General features: G+C 35.5%; 1 protein-coding gene across 1 annotated transcript; it reads right to left on the bottom strand.

Moving 5' to 3' along the window:
• Positions 1 to 12,492: 12,492 nt before the first annotated feature.
• On the bottom strand, positions 12,493 to 17,702 carry LOC18432007 (uncharacterized). Its single transcript, XM_088866290.1, has 4 exons — positions 17,590 to 17,702; positions 17,304 to 17,476; positions 14,936 to 15,601; positions 12,493 to 13,460 (listed from the first exon to the last, which is right to left on the bottom strand). The coding sequence occupies exons 2-4, from the start codon at positions 17,308 to 17,310 to the stop codon at positions 12,724 to 12,726; spliced, it is 1,410 nt and encodes a 469-aa protein (XP_088722416.1). The 5' UTR covers positions 17,311 to 17,476; positions 17,590 to 17,702; the 3' UTR covers positions 12,493 to 12,723.
• Positions 17,703 to 18,481: the final 779 nt, after the last annotated feature.

Below are 18,481 nucleotides of genomic sequence, written 5' to 3'. Positions count from 1 at the left end.
AAGCAACTCATCAATTCCCCTTGGACAACCACTACTAAAACCCACCCAAACTAATACCCACTTCCACTCACTTAAGAAAAAGATGGTCAACCAATTCAACTTCCATTTTGCACAAAATACACACATTCACAATAACCTATCCTCTTTTCCTTAGCATATCAATAATTAAAATCCTGCGTAATTTAAGTAGCCACAAACAAACATTAATCTTCAATGGAACAGGCCATTTCCACAGTTTTCTTGCATCTTTATCAGTCCATCTAATACGATCATCAAACTGCAGTTTATATACTGAGCTCACTGTAAAAGATCCATTCCTACTAGGTTCACATACAATTCCATCTGGTACCTCAGGGCAGTAGTAAAACTGTTGCAACACGTTTAAGCATTGTATATATTCATGAATGACAGTTTCATTAGCCTTCTATATGAATAATTTATATTCCATCTGAAAGAAAAGCCTCTACCTTCTACCATATCACTTACCATGCAAGTTTTCGAATTAGTTTTAGAAAACATATTAGGAAACGCATAATCCCCAATCCATTTTTTCTGCCAAAACCTAATAGTGTCCCCCTTCCCTACTACCCTGATTGAATTGCTAAGGAAAAAAAACTTTGTGAGCCAATATACCTCTTCAAATATATGATATGACCAATTTATGTACCCTTTTTGCCATCACACCAAGTTCCTTATCTTCACCATATTTTTCTCCAATAATTCTTCTCCATAACTGATCTTTTTTCATTTGTACATCTCCACCACCATTTGGTTAGCAACATACTATTCATGATTTTCAGACATTTAATCCCCATCCTCCCATCACAAGTTGGAGTACACAATTTTATCCCTTTCACCAAATTATATTTCTTCTTCTCCTCATTTCCCCCCCATAGAAACTTTCTCATAATATCCTCCAATCTTTTTGCAATCTTACTTGGCATCATAAATGGGTAGATTCGAAAATGCAACTTTAATTAATGTTATTCTACCCCCCTGAAGATAATACTTTGAATTTCAGTAAGTCGAATTTGTATTACATACGTTGGATCAAAGGATCCCACAATGCCATGGATCTAGCATTATCAAGAAGAGGCAAGCGAAGATATTTCAAAGGAAAACAGTCAGTGCCACAGTTTATTTTTCCTGCATACTCCTACACCTTTTCTTCATCACAAGCTACTCCTATCAGCTAGTGTTTTCTATAAATTCACTTTTTGTCCAGTAACTACATCAAAAACTCTAAAAAATATCTTAACATTTTGTACTTCCATCTCATCTGCACTAAGAAAAATTAACATACCATCTACATATTACTGGTGTAACCCCATTGCCCATAAATTTTGACTCAACATACCTAATTGTACCACCAAAGTAAACATCATACTAAGTAAGCATCATACTGAATATCTCTTCCATAATAGTGAATAAAAAAGGAGAAAGATGAACCCCTTGTCGGATTCCCCTAGAGGCTTTAAAAAAGCCTTTTGGCTTATCTTTGATAATGATAGAAAAATTTGTGTTTTCCAAACATCCTTTGATCCATAAAATCCATGTTTCCTTGAAATCCATAGCTTTCACGGTATTTAAAATAACGTTTCATTCCACCTTATCATAAACTTTCTCAAGATCAATTTTACATACAATTCCGGCTTCTTTCTTAGCTATTTGAGTGCTAATAACCTCTTGTGCATATATAATATTATCTGTAATTTGCCTATTTTGTATAAATGTTGATTGAGGTCCTTTAATAATCAAAGGAAAAAATGATTTGAGTCTTCTAGCTAGACATTTAGCAAGGATCTTATACAAAGTAGTCAAAAGACTAATAGGTCTAATATGCCGTAGGCTTTCAATTATACCCTTATTGGAGATCAAAACAATAAAAGTGGAGTTTAAACTAACATTTACAATATCCTTATGATAGAATTCCAAAACCATTTATATAACTTCAGCTTTCACCAAATCCCAATATTGCTGGAAAAACCCCAATGGAAACCAATCAGGACCTGGTGCTCTATCCCTAGCAAAGCTGAACACTGCTTCTTTGATTTCAGTTTCAAAAAAAGGTCTTTCAATCCAATATCCTTTATCAATTGGTAATTTGTGAAAAGGAACATTGCTGAAATTAGTATTTGGTGTACAACTTTAAGTAAAAGCCCCTTGGAAATGTTTAATGATAGCTTCTTCTAACCCTTTCACATCCTCTTCTAAAACCCCTTCAATTTTTAGACCGTGAAGACTATTAACACGTTTCCTAACATTCGTAATTGCATGGAAAAACCATGTATTCAAGTCTCCTTCTTTAAGCTATCTAACTCTAGAGTGTTGCCTCCAATGGATCTCCTCTGCCATTAACCATTCATATAACTGTCTATTCAACTCATTCTTCACATCTATATCTTCCAATTCAATAATTCCAATCTCCCATTCTTTCACATCCAAAACTTGAATTTTTGACATGATTTCCTAAAGTTTTGCCTCATAATTAATCACATTTTTTTCTCCATTCCATCAGTTCGTGCTTAACCCCTTAATCGTTTTTGAAGTTACAAAACCAGACCAACCTTGAATACCATTCATATTCCAAACTTATGTAATCAACTCAGATATAGATTTATCTTTCATCCATGTCATTTCAAATTTGAAATAGCCCCAACCTACCCGTCTAGATTCACTTTCCCATAGTAATGGTATATGATCCGAAAAACACTTTGGGAGAGCTCTAATTGAAAAAGAGACCCATATGATCTTTTACTGGGAATAATAATTTTATTTATTTATTTATTTGTTTCACCCCTTTCTTTTTTTGGTAAAAGATCACTTATAGGTTATCTTTATTACAACAAGATAAATTTCAATATAAATTCAACATAATAACAAAACCAAGTTCAACTTGATGCCATTGAAACAACTATGCACTATGCTTGAGAATAAAAGATAAGATTGCAAGAAACAAAAGGAAGAGTGCCAGAGATTACCTCAACCGGGCTTATTATACCCTACACCGAGTCACCACCATCCGATGGCGCATGATCAATGGTCTAGCTTCAATCTCGAACCGGGAAAGCAAATTTCGGTAAAGCCACACCAATAGAACATGAATTCCTTTGATTACAAACTCAAACCCTAGGTGAATTCCCTTATCAACCTAGTTTAAGAGTGATGGAATCTGTTTTTGCTAAACCCTAAAACCCTTAGCCATAAATCCATATTTGAGAGATAGGAGAGAGAAGAATTCCATAACCTAAACTCTTAAGTTCTTTCACAATGTGGGAGAGAGAGAAACTTTCTTAAGAGAGAGATAGAGAAAGATAAGGTGTAGAAATTTTGGGTAAAGACAATCCATTTTTTATAAGCTTGAAAAAGATTAGGGTTTCTTAGAGTTTTCCTTAGCTTGTCTCTTCTTGTGAGATTCAACATGAACTGTCGATCAAGGGTGACTTGGAGAGATTTGAGACATCTATTCCATAGATGGGCCATCAATATTATGGAATGTGCATGGACCATTATCCCCATTTACTTAACCATTTTCCCATCAATAGAAATTAGATAAATTAAATCTAATTAAATTATTATGTTTTCCATAATCTTTTACAAAATATTCAAAAGATATATCTAGTCAATATACATTTTCAATATTTGGTCAATATACGGTCAAAATATTCCCATATCTTTTATTTGACCACATGCCATATTATATTTTACCAAATCTTATATTAATCTACAAGAAAACAACCAAGAGATGGGGCGTGCCACCCATGTGTGGCATGTGTAGGCCCCACCCACTTGTCATATGGTGGGCCCATGTGCACTATGTCCCCTCATGATATTTTGTATAATTTTAAATTAACAAAATATTTTTTTAAATAATATTTGAATTTTATAATTTGTAAAAATAATATCTTCATTTTTATAAGTCCAAAAATCATAAATAAATTATCAAAATACTCATAAAAATTTAAATAATAATTTCTATCGTAAAACAAACATAATTAAATTAACTTGATGGGAAATTGATCCATATGGTTTAGGAATTCAATCTACAATCATGGGGCACTCCACCTTCAACTGTGGACTACAAACAACACTTGTTTTATCGAACCAACCCACTATTTCCCATGACCCATAGTCCAAACAGGGGCTCATTAGTGGGTCACCAAAGTCTGGTCGATGAGCCAATGGGTCGCAATCCCAGTCTGTGGATTACAGGTCTTCCCCTAGAGACAAATCAATGTCACTAAGACCTTATGCGACCATAGTTCAATGGTGCATGGATTTGTCGCTTTCTTGAATGATATATCGATAAGCATGCCATGTGATGGTATATGGATAACGTTTTGGCTCCTGTCTCTGTAGGCCACCATCACACACAAGGGTCACACAGTCCCTCGGGGAACTCATCTGGGCATGTTCTCCGACCTCATCAAGGGCTAACCCATAAACCCTTCCCGGTTTGTTCTTCATGTCCAGGTAACATGGTTTTTTTTCCAACCGACTGGCCTAGATCGTCGAGCACAGATCGGTATCAACAAAACATCGTTAACTTAGTGTGGTCCACGAGGGACCACACTCCCACTGAGTTTATGTTCCACTATATCATTTCATTTTACAAGCACTCATAAGACCTTTAAAGGCCACGTAAACCCAACACTAACTGATTCCTGAAGAAACACCTCAGTCCATCCTGGATTTACAATAAATATATCTAGCCTTGTCATAATAAAACTAACACAGCGATTAAACCAAGTAAATCGAGCTCCACTTGTAGGAAGATCTAACAAAGCAAAGATAGAAATAAAATCCGAAAATACTCTCATACAACAGTAATACGATTGTTAACACTAGATTTAGTCAACCACCTCATAATATTGAAATCTCCCCCCTCACCCCGCCCCCCCCCCCCCCCCCCCCCCCCCCCCTCCCAAAATTAACCATGGCATATTGAAACATATTTCCTACAGGTGAAAGCTCATTCCAAAGCACTAGTCTATTACTAGAAGAATTTTTTAAATCCATTTTTTTCACTAATTTTCAACTTCATTTGGATGTGATTTATTTAGTCATGCTTTAAATATATACCTTTCATTTTTTTTTTTCCATTTTGTTAGCACTTTTTGGACCGCCCTGGACTTTAGGACAATTTACTGGTTACTCAGATCCAGTCCTTGGCCAATTTCCCAAGCCGGTTTGCTCTTGCAAACACAGATCTATCGGCCTGCCATACAAACAAACTCCATGCTTGGACTCAACTCTTTAAAAATCACACTAAATTATGGGGCACGATCAATTTGAAAATTTTACCAGCAAAGTTGAACCCATCACATATAATTTTCAAAGAAGCATACAAAAAAAAAAAAAATCGATTGCAAATGGTGTCAATTAGAAGTGGATGTATCGAAGAACTCATGGTAAGGTTTATGGGCTCCTTTATCCATTCTCTTTGGACATTTACATTTGGGTATATAAAGCATCCACTTTAAACAATTAAAGTAAGACGCTCATTTAAACTTTGTTAAAGGATGCATTTTTTATGTCGAAAACCATGAAAATGGCCTAAAATTCATTTTTTCCCCTATGAAGTTTAAAGCTCCAATAGTAATGGAGATAGACAGATCTACAAATATTTAAATTTTTTTAAAATGGATTATTTAGATAATATGTTACAAGAAGCACTACTTTTAAGGCAAGATGTTGCACAATGATTATCTAAAATTTTAGGAATTATACAAAAATTACGAGATGATTATTTTTAAAAGAATGTAAATTGAACTTTGAGTTTTGTTATACTAAGATCTAGCCCTTCAAAATTTGTGGTTTTGTATAGAATGAAATTGTTGTTCATAGTTGAAAAACCCCTGAAAATGTGCTTTACTGCCAAATTTCTCTGAGATATCCAATGATTTTTCTTCATTTAAACGGTTTTATTCAAGACTAGATCTATGCAGCTTATTCTCATAAGTTGTTGAATAAATGTTATTCTCAATTTTAAAAATCTTGGTTTATTCTAAGTTTTCTAGGAATTGTAGAATAAATGTTATTCATTTTCTTCCATTTACCATCATGATTTCTTTCATCACAACCTTTATTATATTTCTTATTCATACCTGAAACAAATATCCTAATGCTTTAATAATGTTTTGAGTTTGTAGAAAAATAAAGCAGTTTTTCTTTTTTAATGCCAGTCAATTATATCAAAGAGTATTCTTTGCCTTAGATATGTTCTGATTACCAATAATCCATTTTTCTTTTCTTTTTTTAGATGATAATTGTATTGATGTAGTTAGCTTTTGTAGTTTTGATGAAATCGATGTGCTTAATCCCTCTCAACTGTATCATTCGTTCCCAATGTTGTTTTGCCTGAATTCATACTGAAACTTGAATGTTGGAGCATTGACTTTGTCTTTGAAAGAAAACAATTAAGAACGGATGCCTATCTATCCATTCTAATTAGTGACTCTGCGTCTATTCCCTAAAATTGATTTTTCCCTTAGTACAACAAGTCATGTTCTCTCTATCAAAAATAAAAGGTTGCATTCAATAATATAAAGCTGGTTCCACACATAAACTACAATACTAACACACAGATAAAGTAGATTTTCCTAAAAATAATAGAAACAAAGAAACCAAGAAAACATCAAGGGAGGATAAAGAAGGAAGTTCACCGCAAGCGTTTGTTCGGGATCTAGGTTCTAATGAATCAAGACAATTCACAATATCAAGTCAACACAAAAACTATCCGGTATATATCACCTCTCCAAGGAGCTAGGCATACTTCTTCTTTTTTCTTTTTTTTTCTTCAGGTGGATCAGGTTGGTTTGCAAGAGAGTTTCAAATCCAATACCTCTCTCCCTACACACCAGGCGTCTCATTATTAATCCAAAGGCTTGTTTGACAGTGCAGTTTTTGAACCTTAGCTGCGCAATGCATACTCCTTTTTACAAAGTTCTGATATCCTTTGTAACTTCTTTGACAGTCTTATTTTTTCATATTCTTCAATAGTTTCGGTCTAATTAATGCAGTTAAGGAAGTCCCTTAAAAAAGTAAAATGTTTTGTACAAACGGCATTCAACTTCTCATTAATCTTTTTTTAAGATGTGCCCTTTACAAAATCTGTGGCAAGTCTTTGGGAGTACACGAGCAATAACTCCTTGCATGGTCTTGTCTTGGTCAATTATTATTGTAGTTGCATGTTTATTATACATCGTTGATAACCATGTCTCAAATAGCCAAACAAATGTTGATTATGTTTCATCTCTAAACAAGTGCACAACCAAAGAGCAATTGAGCATCAACCAAGGATTCTCGCTTTGCATGCGCTTCAAATAATTTAAGAGCAATTGAGCATCAAGGCTTCTCTTTATAAGTTTGTTTCTAAAATCACATTACATGAAGTCTAGATTGTTGTTACCACCAGATTCCACTCTAAAGACATTCATGATCTTATTAGTAGGAATCCCTGCTTTATGAAAGGTATTGATCATGCTTCTTTTACATTCAGAAATTACGGCCCTACGGTATACTTGTTCTGAGAAATTTAAGGGGGAGAGAAAAAGAAAGTAAGTATAAGGAAATTTTAAATTATACCTCAACATACGAGTCTTGAGATCTATGGCAATCTATAAGAGTCTCACACCACTATTTATGGCAGGGTCCTATAGAATCATTTTCGTAGAGTTTATTTCATTTCTTTTCTGCGACATCCCCAAAATTTAAGATCTAAAAAAAACCCCTAGCATGTACTTTGCGTGAGGAATAAGTAGATAGTATACTCTCGAGGGAGCCTGAGGGAGTAAATAGATAGTATACTCCCAAGGGAGTAGAAAATCTTTTGGGCTACTACTAATCGTAGTAAGTGTACTCTCAAGGGAGTAGAAAATCTTTTGGGCCACTACTACGACTCCTACTACTCCTCCTGGACTTGGTAGCTATTAATTTAATGGATTGTATACAATGAGATCATTTATTCTTTGTACAAAGAGGTCACAATCACTTTTAGCCATTAAATGTAAAATTTAAAAGATGAAAATGTATCACAACATTCGAGAAATTATGTAATGGACTTTGTGTCTAGTCAATGTACTTATGTAATGGACTTTGTACCAGTCGATGGCACATCGTTAATCACTTGGTTTAAAATCTAACAGTAAATGATTATTGTGACCTCCTTGTATCAAAAGTAAATCGTCTCATTATATAAATTTCATTAATTTAATACCCTAGATCGGTCTCCTCTTATTTGAACCTTCCATTGCCCTCTATTGGAAGGGTATCCATGTCCGATTTTCAAATCCTTGAACCTTGTTATCTTCTACCTAATTCATATTTTGCTCCTCCCTCTTATTCATTTGCTGATATTCTTAACCATGGCTCCTAAAGATCATCAAAAAGTAGTCGAAGGACAAAGGGAAGAAAGAAAGTCGGCCCTCCCTCTTTTGCTCAAGCAAGACATGCCATACTATCAAAATAATTCTTAGGGTTTGCTCGGAGTATAAGACAAATTTCAAATTTACTTTTATTTCTATAGTAAAATAATTATAAATATAAATTAATAATTTTAATTTCAATGTATGATATCATAGCTTGTTACGTTGCGATAATTTTGGACGAGTAAAGAAAATTAATAAATGTTTGATGTGATATTAATTTCACTTTATATGATAAATTACTTTATATGATAAATTATTTTTTCTAATCTTATAATATGGAAGCATTTTTAAAATTTTAAAACTATTTTGATGCAATATTATAATATTCTATGATACTTAACAATTATACCGACATTCAGATAGGAAAACATGGTAATAAAAGTACACGATTCACCACTCCTAAGTTCTTTTAGGGACTAAAAGAACAATATTTTTTGAGATTTATAGTGATTTTTTTAAAAAAAATTGGGACAAAAATTGTCGATTCAACCAATTCTCAAAACCGATCCACCGATTCACCGATCCGACACAGGCATGGGTGTGATCGATTCGGGTCACCGATCCGCTTGTTTAGACACCGGATGCCAAGGTTTTTTTTTTAATTACTGAAGGAATTTATACTCCTTCAGGAGTATACTATTTATTTACTCCCTTATGTAACACCACACCTAAGATTAATTTCAGGAACCCAATGGATTAACCTCAATAAAAAAAACTTTTCTAATTGCGCTTTCTACACACTTGAAAAAAAATAGTGTCACGAGATTGAATAGAGACCGTCCAATATTTAGAGGGTGAAATCTAAGTATTAGACAACTTAAATTTCAAAATTTAGCTTTTGAAAATAATAATTAGGTGGTTCCAAAAATTTTAAATTGAAAAATTCCTCTCAAGTAGGTTTTTTTACAGAAGGAGTAAACTTATATTATACTCCCGTAGGAGTACGTTCCCTTTTCTATTTAACCCTGATGTATTTGAAGAGTATGGGGGGTTTATCACCTCTCTGTGTAGTTATTGTTGGACAGGAGGGCAACTTAAGAAAAAAAAAAAAACCGTAGGGAAGGGTGCTTGTATTTTTTTTTAAAAAAATAACATCAAATGGTGATAAAAGGACACAAAAAGCATCCGTACGTAAAAAGCTCCAATAAAAATTTATAAAAATTCAAAAATAAGAAATTTATTTGTAATATGTTTTTTAGGTTTTATATCATTTGGCAAAGACCGGAAAGTGTTTTGGCCATAAGTACTTATTTTTTCATTTTTTGTTCTTTTTGCTTTATTTCTAACAGAGTAATGATCATATGAGATCCTCCCACACCCATGTGTGTAGAACCCTAAAGGATCACTATTAAATTTGGTACAGATCTCTAGAAAATTATAACATGGGTGTGGGACTTGACTTTTCTAGAGATTGTACCAAATTTAATGGCAATCCTTTGAGATCCTATACACATGGATGTGGAAGAGTCTCATAGGATCACTACTCTTTCTAAAATAATATGTACTTTTTGCATTATTTCTAAAATACTATGTACAAAGTGAGTTTTTAAAAATCTTTGTTTTTACTGCTTTCCTCTTGTTTTGTTTAATTTTACTTTAACATTGGGCCGAGTATGTCCCCCAAGCCGTGGTTTGAGCACCGGTAACCAATGGTTTAAAAATCGGATCGGTGACTCGGATCGGGCTTTTCAAAAACCGATCCGGATCGGCGAATCGGAGATCCGGATCGGAATCGGGTGAATCGGTCAGAATAAAGCTTCAAAAAATTCCGAAAAAATTATTAAAATTCATTATAAATATTGGTTTTTAGGAATTCAATAAAAAATGAGGGTACTCCATTAAGAATTTTCATGTTTTTGAATGAATATGCGAATATTGATATGTTCTTTCCCTGCATGAACCGCCATTCAGCATTTAATTTACAGTATTTCGTGCTCATCCCTACACTGTTGCTGTTGGGACTCGATATGTGAATAATATGGTTGGGATAGGGTGGCCTCAGAATCATCATCGCTCGTTTTCTCTTTGAATAATATGGATTAAAAAAAAAAAAAAAACAAATTTTCAAAAAAATCGATCATGGATTAAAAAAAAAATCACAAATTTTCAAAAAATTCTATCATGGATTACAAAAAAAAATTCGATCATGGATTAAACAAAAAAAATCACAAATTTTCAAAAAATTCAATCATGGATTACATAAAATTCGATCATGGATTACAAAAAAAAACAAACAAAAAAAACAAAAAATTCAATCGTGGATTACAAAAAAAGAAAAAAATAGTTCGATCATGGATTACAAAAAATTCAATCATGGATTACAAAAAACTCTATCATGGGTTACAAAAAAAGCAAAAAACAAAAAATTCAATCATGGATTAAAAAAAAACAAACAAACATTTCGATCATGGATTACAAAAAAAAAAACAAACATTTCGATCATATATTACAAAACATTCGATCATGGATTACAAAAAATTCTATCATGGGTTACAAAAAAAAAAAAAAAAACAAAAAAATCGATCATGGATTACAAGAAAAGAAAACAAACATTTCGATCATGGATTACAAAAAATTCTATTATGGGTTACAAAAAACCAAAAAATTCGATCATGGATTACAAAAAAATCTATCATGGATTACCAAAAAAAAAAAAAAAAAAAAAAAAAAAAAAAAAAAAAAAAAAAAAAAAAAAAAAAAAAAAAAAAAAAAAAAATCCGTACGGAATCGCCGATTCACTGTTCGGACTCGCCGATTCCGTACAGTGAATCGGCGATTCACTGTACAGAATCGTCCGGTTCTCTCTAGAACCGGACGATTTCCGATTTTTGGGCGATCCGGTTCCTATTTCACTATTTCTGAGTCGAACCGGGCGAGTCCGGTTCGACTCGGCGTTTTTTAAAACGCTGCCGGTAACAAACACAATGCAGGGAGCGGGCGGGTGTGTGTGAGAGAGAGAGGTTAAATAGAGGGACGTTTAAGGATTTAATCGACATAACACTCAAAACACAAGAAAACTAGAGCCCTAGAGATAAGAGTGTTCAATAGAGGGACGTTAAAGAACCATGCACATAAAAATGAAGAGCACAAAAAACGAAACTCAACATGGACCTCGTTTCTATGCGCCCAAGCCCGCATATGTAGAAATACGCGCCTCTTAATAAATGTATTTTTTGAGATGGAATTTAGGACTTAATTTTGAAGGACATGTAATCTCTAAGTGGAGATCATGAATATGAAAAAATAAATAAATTTTAAAAACTAGAAATAACAATTCTAATAAAAAAATATTTGGACCGTTAGTTTCTATTGTTTTTAGATGGAACATTTACATCCATCTTTAAAACGGATGCTTTACACTTTCTAGACCACATATGTAGAAATGAGGTCCAGCCCACATAAAACAATTTTCCAAACGGGGACATTAGTGTTAACGTATGGATATGAATATGTATCATACATATCAATACGGATATGCATCTGTATGACACATATGTCTTGATAAGATTAGGTGGTGTTTGTTCGTTGGTATTTATCTTTAACTGTTACTGGTCCTATATTTTGTGTCTACACATAAGGTGTCTATTATAATTGTTAGTATTTATCTTTAGGTTGCAGTTAGCATACGGATGCATCTGTAGCTGTAGAGGTAAGGTGCACCTTCAAATTTTATCATGGTATATAATTTGATGTAAAATGTTCTTAGGATTATTTCAAAATCTATTTTTATATCTAATTATAAAATTTTAAATTTAAAAAATGGTTAAAATCAAGTAGATCTATGAACATATGAAAAATCTTGAACATCGACGGTGTAGATAATATGTTGTAAAATGCACTATTTCCGAGACTTAAAATCTTTTTATTTCATGGTCATACATCTCGATGTCGAGATACTCAATCAAAGGGTTTTTCAACATTAAAACTACCTTTTCCGATGGATTTTTGAGGTGCATCGGTAGTTCTACATATAAAGTTGAACCTTATATAAATTTTTTCTTTATCTCTATGGTCATATATTTATACGGATCTTGTATATTTTTTATTAATCAATGGTCTTATATTTATAGGGATCTTGTATATTTTTTATTAATCAAATGTAATAAAGTTCTTTTCAGTACTGTGAAATAATCTTTCAAGGTTTCAGACTCAAATATAGAGAAATACCATTCTAACAATTAGCACGAAAAGAAAGACTCAACACAGGGCCGGTAAAGAATCCATGCGCAGGGTACAAAACACCCAACGTCACAACACAACAGGGAGAGAGGGAGCACTGCAAGCATGGCGGCCATCAACGTTTAAACCAAGTGAGGAAGAATGAGAGGCACGATGCCCAACAACCCTTCTTCTCATCTCGAACGGCATCATTCCCTATTAATTTGCCGGATTCGTTAACAGCACCATCGTCAAGCCCCACGGCCAAGGGGACTCCCGGCACATCCTTGATTTGGGTCGCCTCCGCAGCGCCCCTCACAGCCCCCTCGGCCGGCACATCCTTGATTGGGGTCGCCTCCGCAGCGCAATCCACAACCCCGCCAGTAGCGGGGCCTCCCGGCACATCCTTGATTTGGCTCGCCTCTGCAGCACCGCCCACAAACCCCTCGGCAGCAGGGGCTCCCAGCACACCATCGAGTTGGGACACCGCACTGGCTGTGCAGTAAAAGTGCAGGTCGAAGTGGCAACGCCCACAGTGGTAGAGGGAGCCCAACACCGACCGACTGCAGCGATCGCACCGGACCTCGCCACTGGGGTATGGTGAAGAGGGGAGCCAGTCCATCTCATGGTGTGCCGGACACGTGACGATTACAGGCAAACGACTCACCTTCTCCGTGCAGTGCAGGTGCAGGTCAAAGTTGCAATGCCCACAGTGGTAGACGGCGCCCGACCCCACCTGACCGCAATCATCGCACCTGAACTCGCCATTGGGGTATGGTGGAGAGGAGAGGCTGACCATCTCATGGTGCCCCGGACACCTGATGATACTCTCCTTCGCTCTCATCTCCAAGAGACTCTTTAAAGGAAATGAGACTTAACAATAAATGACGGTTTGGTTGTATTTATGCAGAGGTTGGTGGGTGTACGATAACACACGAAAAGTTTCAGATTCCATGCTTCCACGGTTGGTTTTACTCCTCAAGATTCCGGCGAGACCGACTCTTTTTTTATATTTGTATGTTACAAAATGGTTAGAATTGTTAGAACAAGGAATGTATCTTGAAGATTATAAATTCTTTTCAGACTTTTGAGCTTAGTCAATAAGGATTAATTTTAATATTTAATAATTAAAGGTGATTGTAAACTATTTGTTTGAAAGGGAAACTATCTCATTTTATACTTTATATGTTGTTGAACCAACACTTTTGAGTTCTTTTAAAGTATGTTTAGTTTGATTGTAAATATTTTTATGAAAGTATTTATATATGTAAATTGTGTTTCACATGTTTGATTTGTTCAAATGCATAATCAAATAAAATATCATGGTAAAATATTATCAGACCTAATATATGGTAAAATAAAACCATACCTATTGATATGAGAAATATTCCTCATGCTTCCGTTTGCACACATGACCCAAAATCTTTTATAAAATCCACTTAAAATGCCCCCGTGACCCTCGTCTCTCTCTCTCTCTCTAACCTATCCCGTTACGAGACATTACCTCTGCGAGAGCCCATCACTCTCTCTCTCTAACCCTATCCATTGATCCTCTCTCACTCTAAACTCCAACACTCTGTTAGCAGCAACGGCTATCTCTCTCTCTCACTGGGAAGATCCCCCAACTTATTGTTACTTTTTTCCTTTTTTTTGAATTATTTCTTAAATACTATGTACAAAGTGATTTTTCAAAATCTATTTGTTTACTACTTTCATCTAGATGGGTTTTGTTTAATTTTACTTTAACATGATTTTTTTATTTTTGGATTTTTCTATTGTTGCTTTATAACACATTTTTGACTTGGTCGAGGCATGGGCTGTGTCTGTCCCCCGAGCCATGGTTTGAACACCGGTAACAACACACAGCGACCGGGTCAGCAAGAGAAAGAGAAAGAGAGAGAGGTTAAATCCAATTAGATTTAATCGAGATACTAAAAGGGCCCTACTTTGATTGTTTAAAGCATCGGCCCTATGCAAACGGCACCCCTAAAAAAACAAGAAAACAAGTAAAAAGAGAGACCTAGAGAGAGAAAGTATTCAATACACGGACGTTAAAGAACCATGCACAGATAAATGAAGATCACAATAAACCAAACTGACATTAGCACTGGAAGTAACATCACACCATAGTAGAGAGAGAAACTTCAATCATGTTAAATCTGATCAGGGATAACACTTTAAAACAAGAACACAAGTAAGAGAGAGAAAGTGTTCAGCACGGGGCCGTTAAAGAATACATGCAGAGTACAAAACAAACTGAAATGAACACCCACAGTCACAACACACCAGAGAGAAAGCACTGCACGCATGGCGCCATCAACGTTTAGACCAAGAGAAAAGAAATTAGAAGCACGGTACACAACAACCCTTCGTCCCATCTCGAACAGCATCATTCTTAATTAATCTGTCCGATTCGTTAGCAGCGCCACCCACAACCTCCTCGGCCAAGGGGACTCCCTGCACATCCTTGATCTGGGTCGCCTCCGCAGCACCGCCCACAACCCCCTCGGCAGGCACATCCTCGATTTGGGTCGTCTCCGCGGTGCCCCCCACAACCCACTCGGCAGGCACATCCTTGATTTGGGTCACCTCCACAGCGCCGCCCACAACCCCCTCAGCAGCGGGGCCTCCCAGCACATCCTTGATTTGGCTCTCCTCCGCAGCACCACCCACAACCCCCTGTTCGGTCGCCGCTGCACTGGCTGTGCAGTGCATGTGCAGGTCAAAGTTGCAATCCCCACAGTGGTAGAGGGGGCCCGACCCTGGCTGGCCGCAGCCATCGCACCTGAACATGTCGTTGGGGTATGGTGAAGAGGGGAGCCAGACCATCTCATGGTTCGCCGGACACACGACATTTATCATCGTACTCACATCATCGAGTTGGGTCGCCGCAGCCGCACTGGCTGTGCAGTGGATGTGCAGGTCAAACTCACAACGCTCACAGTGATAGTTGGGGCCCGACCCCGGCTGCTCACAGTCATCGCACTCGAACTCGCCCAAAATACCCCCAAAACCTTTCAAAGATATTTTAATCAATTTATATCTTACGAAGAATAGACACCTAATAAAAAAAATTAAAAAATAATTCACAAAAAATAAATTGACCAAAATACCCCTAAATTTTTTAGAGGTATTTGATCAAGTTATTTTTTTATGAATTTTTTTAATATTTGTATTGATTATCTTATTTTTTTAATAATAGACCCTAAAAGTTTAAGAAGATTCAGAATTATAGAAAAAAATTAAAATTAAAATACAAAATGTAATTATGACCATTGGATAGGCCCAAATTCATTATGGGCTATTATGATTCACTGTAGCTGTCAGTTAGTGGACTAACTTCCAAAACACGGTTTATGGAAGCACCATTGAGACTCCTGTCACACCCATCAGCCAGTGTCAAATACTTAAAGTAAAAGGGCAGTGAATAAATAAATGTGCACTTGATTCACCGTCTTGTTTGCATAGCAAACAAGCATTGGGTAAAATCTTTTCCCTTTTAATTAAAGTATCAATGATCAAAACTTTATCCTGTGCAGCTAACCAAATAAAAACTTAAACTTTTTTGGAGAATTGGCCATTTCCAAATTTGAACAATGTTAAGCCAAGACCATCTTTATCGATCATGGAAAAACATATTATAACAAGATTTAACAGAAAACATACCATCACTTTCAATCTCACATACCAACACATCTTTCGCATCCAGCGAAATATAGAATTTATCCAAGAGCTCCATCAATGCACACCATTGAGACAACAACATATTATTCAAACGTCTATAAATAAAAGGGATATTCCATGAAACCAACTAGACTTTACGTTCAACAACTTCACAAACCTTTAAATTTGGCCTAGATATCACTCCCAATAGGTCTAGGAAAACAGATTTAAGAGGAAAATCCCCAATCCACTTGTAACGTCAAAACAAAACCTAGCTTCCACAACCAATATTCTACCTAAAATAGCCCGAGATCATAGGTCTACAATTTGAAATGGCACTCCACGCATGAGACGTCTCCTTCCCTCTACCGCCTCCAAGCCACAGTTCGTATCTATCCATCTCATATTTTGAACGAAGAACTTGATACCAAAAATTGTCTTTCAAATGATGACTTTACTACCACCACTTATACATTGTCACACCCCAAGAATTTACAATACTGTTATTCCTGAGATGTGACAGACAAAACATATATACATCTATTGATATGACAAATTTACAGTGGCGAGGTCTTACAAAGTAAATAAAGAAAGCTAGCACAACAACAGTATCTTTCAAGGTTGATCTTGACTAGCACTCAAAATGAATCCGCAGTTATCCTGAAAAATGTTTACCATAGTTTGATGAGTTTGGCTACTCAGTAAGTGATCATCATAATCCCAAAAATAATCATGTTTGAAAGATATCAATATTTTCCAAAATGAGATCTATTAACAGAAATGCATCAACAGTTTCACTTTCAATAAATGCATAATTAAGTATAATCCGAGTAATTGAAATGCTTATAACACTTTTAACGGCAGTACATAATTCAAAGAATTTCACAGTCATCGCACTCGAACTCGCCATCGGGGTATGGTGAGGAGGAGAGCTTGACCATCTCATGGTGCTCCCGACACTTGATGATTACAGGCGTACTACTGTAAATATTTTAGCTGTTTTTGCGAGTAAACAATCCATTTGAAACTCTAGAAGTCACGTTGCAGCCTCACCGATCATCAAATTGAACGATCATCAAATTGAATTGAAGCTCTAGACGTCATGTTACAGCCTCACCGAAATTGAATTGAAACTCTATGCATTAAGTTGCAGCCTCACCAATCATCAAATTGAAGCTCTAGACGTTACATTGCAGCGTCACCAATCGCCAAGCCCTGCTTCTCACCTACCCAACCAAAAAATAACACTTAATAATAATAATAATAAATCCCTCCCAAGTATAATGTTTTAGGGTTAGGAGGAAGCAAGGGAAATTAGAGTGAACAATAATATCCTTACCAGGATAATGGTTTGCAGAAGTAAAGAGAGAGACAGTGTAAAGATTTGGTTGTGTTCATGTAGAAAATGGTGGGTGCACCAGGTTTACAAAACACAGCGTAACTATTCCTTTTTTTTTTTTTGGAGTACGTAGTGTTGATTCTTTAATTAGGATATAAGCCAATTGAACTAAAATAAATACGAAAAGAATAAAGAAATCGAAAAGTTTCAGATTCCATGCTTCCATGGTTGGTTTTACTCGTTAAGATTCCGGCGAGACCAACTCTGTTTGATATTTGTATGTTACAAAATGGTTAGAATTGTTAGAACAAAAAATCTTACGAGGAGTGTATCTTGAAGATTATATATATATATATATATATATATATATATATATATATATATTTCAAACTTTTGAGCCTAGTCAATAGCATTAACCCAATTTTAATATTTAATAATTAAAGGTGATTGTAACCTCCTTAAGGGGTAAAAAAATCTCAATTTTGTTCGGTTTGGTGATAGCTAAATCATTGTACCCGTATTTTCTTTAAAAGATTAGGATATTATAAAAAATAAAAAATTGATTTTTTTGAGAAGCAACAAAGTGATGCCTTTATAAGAGAATAAAAGAGAGCATAATGCTTATCTTTTGAAGGTCACCCCTTTGGGAGTTATGGGAATGGATCTCCAATATGGAGATGTATTTCTAAGAGATAGAGACATGATCTCTGAGAGAGGGGCGGTATTCCCATGAGTTTTGGATTGGTTAACTTCCACTTTTATAGAGAGAAAATCTATATATTGTTATCGAGGTTATTTTTTCAGTAGCGGTATTGCGGTGGGAAAGATGATGTTGATCGACAATGTTGCTCGGTCGGGAAAACGGGTTTAGAATGAAAGATCGGTGATGGTC

Source organism: Amborella trichopoda, chromosome 5 (genome assembly GCF_054954075.1).
Source record: "Amborella trichopoda isolate Santa Cruz 75 chromosome 5, AtrichopodaSantaCruz75HAP2 v2.0, whole genome shotgun sequence".
Lineage (NCBI taxonomy): Eukaryota > Viridiplantae > Streptophyta > Magnoliopsida > Amborellales > Amborellaceae > Amborella > Amborella trichopoda.
Note: the sequence above shows the minus strand (reverse complement) of the source record. Positions and strands in the feature narration are given on the sequence as shown.